This window comes from Aptenodytes forsteri, unplaced genomic scaffold (assembly GCF_000699145.1).
Source record: "Aptenodytes forsteri isolate BGI_AS27 unplaced genomic scaffold, ASM69914v1 Scaffold82, whole genome shotgun sequence".
In the NCBI taxonomy this organism is placed as follows: Eukaryota; Metazoa; Chordata; class Aves; order Sphenisciformes; family Spheniscidae; genus Aptenodytes; species Aptenodytes forsteri.
The window spans coordinates 14400514-14407023 of NW_008795490.1; the positions used below are offsets into that span (position 1 = coordinate 14400514).

The window sequence follows — 6510 nt, forward strand, 5'->3', positions numbered from 1 at the left end:
GCCGGTGTTGGAGCGGCCGGTGGTGTTTCTGCCTGACAATGCTATGCGCTGCGAGCTCCCATCGCTTGCTCGGCCTCAGCCCGGAGACCTGGGGTCTTATTTTGGGAACAGCCGGTTGCCGCCCCCTTCGGCCCTGCTCGGCACGGAGGCCTCGCTTGCCGGTTGATTTAAAATAAATACATTTTTTTTAAAATAGGCCGTGCCAGAAATGGTTGCCTAGGTCAGACCAAGTGCTACAGTGCACTTGTCGGGATTTTGGCATTGCACAAGGTCAGCAGCAAGAAACCTCTGCTGGGGAAGGAGTTTCCCCCCTTGAGTCTTTGCATTCTTCCCAGGGTGATACCATGCAGGATGCCTTTGCTTCCCGAAATTTAGTGTGTAGAGCCAAGGAGCCAGGTGACACGCTGTCCTGGTGTGCTTCTGCTAGTTCCTGGTGCCATTACAGGGGAGTAGGAGATATGCCCCTGAGAATCGTGCTGCGTGGCCAGTTCTGACATCAGGATGCGGTTTTGCTGTTCACTGTCAGCAAAGAGCATTTACTGGTGGTGGTGGTAAGGAGAGCAATAGTAAAAAACAGTGTACTAATTGGAATTCAGAGCACTGCTCGACTACAAAACTTTTTACAGTTTTCAAGGCAAATTAATCCTTGGGAAAGCATCAGTATTTGCGGTTACAGCTAGAATGAATTCATCCTTACGCTTTTTATGGTTTAGGATTTGCTAAAAAGCAAATGGTGAGTTGGTTGTGGTCGTTTCCATTCCTGTGAAGTAATGCATCTGTTTGTTTTAAAGGTGTCTAAAATACACCTAGTGGGCAGTGAGCTTTATGTGAACTTAAAAGTGTTTTCTGTCACTGTTACAGAGGGTCCTTTGCTGACAGAGGCAAAGAGATCCTCTTTAGATCAAACCATTAAAAAATAAAGGGCTTGCGTGCCTTTTGCAGAAGAGAATGGATTCTCGCGCTCACCCTCTGCTGTGAAACTCAAGATCTTGTACTCACCATGTGACCAAACCCTAATGTTTTTAGGTAGTCGTGTATTTATAGAAAGACTTCTTTTGTCAGCTGTTTTGCATCCTTGAATGCCATTATTTTTCACTGGACTTGGGTATGTTTCTGTGTGATTTGTTTACTAGGTCTTCAAAATAATTAAAATGTGATTAAAAGAGAATATAATCGGTTAGGAACAGAGAGACAATTTGCGTCTAAACCTTAGCCTGCAGGGACCATCAAAAATACAAAACTAAACAAAGAACAAATAATTTGGAAAACACATAGCTTGCTATACCCAGAATTGAGCTGCTCAGAAACAATGAAAAAACAAGGGGAAAAAAAAGATAGAAGCAGAAAAGAGGTGTAAAGGGTAAGCCAGCTTAAAACTGAAGCCACAGACAAGAGGGTTTTTTACTTACAGTGTTAAAAGGGTTTTTTTCCCACGATTTATTTTTGTTTCACATGTGCATGATTTGAAGCTGTTTGTTAGCCAATTTGGACATCTTTTCACTTGTTCTCTCAGCTTTTAGACAGGTAAATGTTGTTTCTAATGCTGACATCTAGAAACTGGAGACCCAAACTTTTTGTTCACTTCTCAACAGTAATATAGAGGCTAAAAAACCCTGTCCTTTATAATACCAGCTGCTTCTAAAGCCTGTTTTTAGAGGAGTCACAAAGCTCTCTAAGTACTTTCACACTGAACTGGAGGACTCTTGATCCCACCTAATTTGTTTATAATGTGGGTACCAGAGACAATGTACTAAAAATTTGAACAGGGTTCAGCAAGTTTGAGAGCACGGCGTCTTGAGAAAGGCATGAGCTTGCGGCGGCTCCTGTTGAACTCGGTAGGAGTTCCTACTTTGTGTACAGATGCCATACAGGAGGTGCATTTTCCTTCTTGAGGAGGCAGAATTTTCCAAGCTTTGTTTAGTTTCCGTATTTGCAAATTACATTTTGTCAGTAGGTTTGCTGCTGCCGAACCCTTAGCATGCTTAAGATCTGCTCGCTGCTTTCTTCCAGCTGAAGGAAAGCCAGCTGGAGAGGTGACTGCCCTCAGCTTGCCTCAGCTGGTAATTATTAGAGTGGGAAGAACCTGTCAGGTAAGGTGTTCAAGTTAACCTAACCCACGCATCACTGAAGGAAAGAAGAGAGACGCATAAGCAGATGAGGTAGCTGGAAGGCTCTGGAGGGCTCTGTAACCTTCAGGTGAGGGGCGGTGACAAGCAGCTGGCAACAGTGGCCTGTTGAGCCAGTGCTGGGGAGGAACCCTGCAGGTGAGACCTCATTCCTACCACCTTTCTTGTGTCTGAAGGTGGGGTCCAGTGACTCCTCTTCACTGTGAGACCCACGCTCTTGTGTTGATTTGCAGCCAGGCTGGTCCCCTTTGATCTTGCTGTTTCTGAATTCCTTCTCTCTGTCCAACACTGGAATTTATTTTCTTTCTTTTTTTCCCCCACAATCACCCACCAGCCCACTGTCCCAGGTTCCAGTCAGCTGGTGTTAATGATTTTCACTCGTTTTCAACCTACTTTTATTTGTACAGATGGACTATTTTCATGCTTTCGTTATATTACTCTTTCACTCTCTGCTCTTTCATCTGCTTTCACGTTGTAGGGTCAGTTGTGCCAGTCCTCAGCACTGGGTCACCATTTGCTTTCCATTCATTAGTCAGTCACTGCAGGAACCCGGTGAAGCATCCGACAGTCACGCACACTGCTCTCTGGTACAGATGAATGCCTTCAACAGTGACTGGTAAGACACACACACAGAGGGTTGAACTGTGAATCATCTCATCATCATCTTCAGTTCACATCTTCTGTCCCTTTCTCCATGCCCCGTATTTGCACTTCTGTGCTTGTCACTGAAACTGCAGCTGCTGAAGGTCTTCATCAGGTCAAGTTCTCCTGTGCTTCTTGACCTGTCAGCTGCCTTTGATGCCTTTGGCAGTGTCACAAAAGTGCCTTTCTAATTGTTTTTTTGTTACGTCATTTGAATATTTTCTTCTCCCCGAGATTTCTTTTGTGGATTTTGTATGTTGGATCCCTTTATTTCTGCTACACTTTATCTCAGGAAACCTTCATCCAAAACCAGAAATTCAGCTGATGTTTTTTTGCAGGTGACTCGCAAGTCTGTATCTGCACATCACACCTGTCGCTTCCTGCCCCGCATGAAAGGGCACGCTTATTTCCCTGATGTATTGAAAACACATCCCTACATCTTTTCTCCCCATTTTCTTTTTCCCTGACTTGTGTCAATAATTCAGGCACTATCTTTGAGTCGGAATTTTCCCTGCTCATGTATTTTAACTTGCTGATTATTTCTGTGTAGCTGCTCTGTAGTGCAGCGTTTCTGGTTTGTGCATGCAGCTCAAATGCTCATTTGGGCTCCCAGCGTCCAGTTCTCTGGTTTGTCTTGGTCCTTCTACCCATCCAGGAGGTTGCTACCTACATCCCTTACCCAGTGCTCTGGCTGGCTATCTTTATGCTCACTGGCAATTGCAACTGGCAACATTGCTGGAGGTTGCTGTTTGATACAGCGTGTTTTAAGAGAAAAACTGGGGTTGCAACAGAGTAGTGGTGAATGGCAAGGGCAAATATGCTTGTTCAAGAGTTGGGGTTTATTAGTTTCCCAAAGAATCAGCACAAATATTCCCTAGCTGAGCAGGTGTTATCCCTATTATTATTATTTTTTTGTTAACATTGTGAGAGCTGAATTTTAACTGGGCAGTTACCAGAGACTTTCAGAAGGCCTCTGATACGTACGTATACACAAAAATACATATACTCTGTGTGTGTCTGTATGTAGATACATATATTGCTCTTGCATAATGTGTGTCATTCCTTTCATACTGAAGTGTTGACATTTGATACGTGTTAATATTAACCCCCAGTCTGCTAGCCCACAGGCAAGGGTGTTACAAAATCACTACAGTGTCAAATGGGATTTAAACTGTTGGTTTATGTAAGAGGTATAATAACTGTGGAATGAACAACTATTAATGTCCATACTACCGGCTTATCTCTTAGTTGTCACCAGTGATATGTAAAGCTGTAGCACTTCTTAAAACATTTGAAAGATGCTAATTGCCCACAGTGTTCATTATTCCTATACTGTCACATTTTTTTCACTATAAAAACTGTGCATAAACTGTGTGTGCTACAGATATTAATGGGTATAGCATGTCTGACTTTTTAAAATTAGACTAAGACTTCATTTCTGTAAGTGTATCTAAATAGATGTAATTATGTTAAACTGAAAATCTGAAAATTTTAGTGTAATAAATATCTCTTGGCTTGTCCTACAACATTGTGCGGGTTACTGCAACATCTCTCTCTTACACTGCTTTCACTTACAGTACAAAAAATCAATCTCAGTCATGCTGTGGATTGCGAGTGCTCCATACTGATTGAAATTTTGCATGTTGTTTGTCAGAGATCAGCAGAAATCCCTTTAGTTTGAGAGAGTTGTAGCTTAAATATCATGCTTTTCCTGAGTGGTTAGCTTTCTCAGACTGAGCTGTTGAAATAAGCTTGTTTTTATTAAAAAAAGTACTCGGTACTGACCAGTACTGTAAGAGATGGTTTTAAAGAAAATAATTCAATGATAATACCTTGCATGAGTCATTAATCATGAGTCATGATCAGCAGGCAGTGATGTCCAATTTGTTTTCTAATCCCGCACTTGCTGATGCTCTTTATTACCATAGTGATAATATTAAAGAGCTATTAATGCATATAACCACGCAGTTGAAAATGACAGACTCTTTTTTTGGTTGAATAAAATTTCCATATCTTAAGTCTGTTTTGCACTGTACATTTTTTGACATGATAAATCTAGGTAGTATAAAAGTGATCAAACAAGTATAATTTGGCAGGGAGTTAGGTTAACAGAACAGACTTCCCCCCCACCCCCCGCCCCTTTGCTTTCAAGCCAATCATTGTGGCTTCCTAGAGAATGAAATCTAGTCTGTCTTCTTATGAGGATTGGGAGGCTTTGTATGCATTAAAAATTGTGAGCTAATTGTTCAAGCTACACTTTGCAACGAGAGCCTGCACTATCCATATTTTTAATGTTTGTTCTCTCCTGAGCAAAAACTGGTAGCTGGATGGAAAGTTTTATTGCATGAATGTGTGTTGGGGAATGACTACTGAGGTTTTAGAGAAAATGGAAGGCTGTTTCTCTTCTGAGAGCCTGAATATAAAAAGAATCATTTAGCTGAGAAATGAGCTTTGGAAACCGGTTTTCACTCTTAAAATAAAATTTTAGCAAGAGAAGCCGTTTTAAAAGCTATGGAAGGTGATGGCTGAAATGTTGCAGACAATATTAGAATGTGCATATTAGATGGAGAGTGTTGGGGTGCAGCAGCAATTGGGTGATATTATTTATGAAGTAACGAATTTTGTATTCAATCAGATTTTTAACTTGATTAAATTTTAATGAGTTTTATTAGTTTACACTTGAGTGTAGAAAAGTTGATTATGACAGATGAAAACCTTGAATTTAGTAAGGAACTCGGAAGACCCTTCAAAGTGCCTCACCAGATGTTAAAAAATGATCCCTTTACCTATTCCAGTGTATATGACCTTATAATGCATAGATTCATATAGGCCTTCCTAGTTTCTTGGTGTTGAACTTGTGAGATAGTGCTGTATTGGTGGACACCATGTGGCAGGACAGGTATGAATCTACTGGCATAGGCGGCTCTCTTCGAAATTGTCTGGTGCGATGCATACTTTTCCACATCCCATAATGTGGTTGCTGTGTAAACTCCTTCTCTGTTTCACAGAGGATTATACCTGCCCCAACAGAAGCATTTTCCACTTTAGTGTGGCATGGTGCAGCTAGAGACAAGGTAAGTGTATACCTGACAGGATTGTTCCCTTCTTTCATTATAAACTAATTGTGCGTGCTTTTTTAATGTGCTTGCTTGTTCATGTGTATATAATAAATGTTTTAAAAACTTCAGTCTATAAACTGTAAGATGCCTTGAACACAGCATTAAATATAGCTTTCACCAAATTCTGTCTTGGTGAATATGTGTGTGTTCTGGGTTCACCTTAGAAAAACTTTTCAGGAGCTTCTTGTGAGTTTTGGAAGACTCTTGTTTCTGCCAAATATGATTAAGAAACAAAGATGGTCTTTTCCCAGTTCTCCAAAAAATGAGCATCTACCGTGTCTTCTGAACAGCTGTATCCATTAAAAAGGGGGTTGGGGCAAAGCTAGGACTAGTCTAGCAAATTGCAAGATTTAAATATAGCAAACCTTTTTCTGTGTCCTGTGGCGGTTCTTTTACTTCCCACTCCGAGTGGCTTCTAAGATGACTTCTTTTTCAGATCAGCAGTCTCCAGTTCAGGCTTTACCCTATTTCTTTCGAATCATACAATCATAGAATAGTTTGGGTTGGAAGGGACCTCTAAAGGTCATCTAGTCCAACCCCCCTGCCGTGGGCAGGGACATCTTCAACTCGATCAGGTTGCTCAGAGCCCCGTCCAACCTGACCTGGAATGTTTCCAGGGATGG

General features: G+C 41.4%; 1 protein-coding gene across 1 annotated transcript in view; it reads left to right on the forward strand.

Moving 5' to 3' along the window:
* Positions 1 to 2608: 2608 nt before the first annotated feature.
* Positions 2609 to 6510, forward strand: part of ECHDC1 (ethylmalonyl-CoA decarboxylase 1) — a 40479-nt gene continuing 36577 nt past the window's right edge. The window contains exon 1 of the mRNA XM_009281540.2: positions 2609 to 2742. Coding sequence (XP_009279815.1) covers positions 2724 to 2742 — 19 coding nt within the window. The 5' untranslated portion in view covers positions 2609 to 2723. The remainder of the gene's footprint in view (positions 2743 to 6510) is intronic.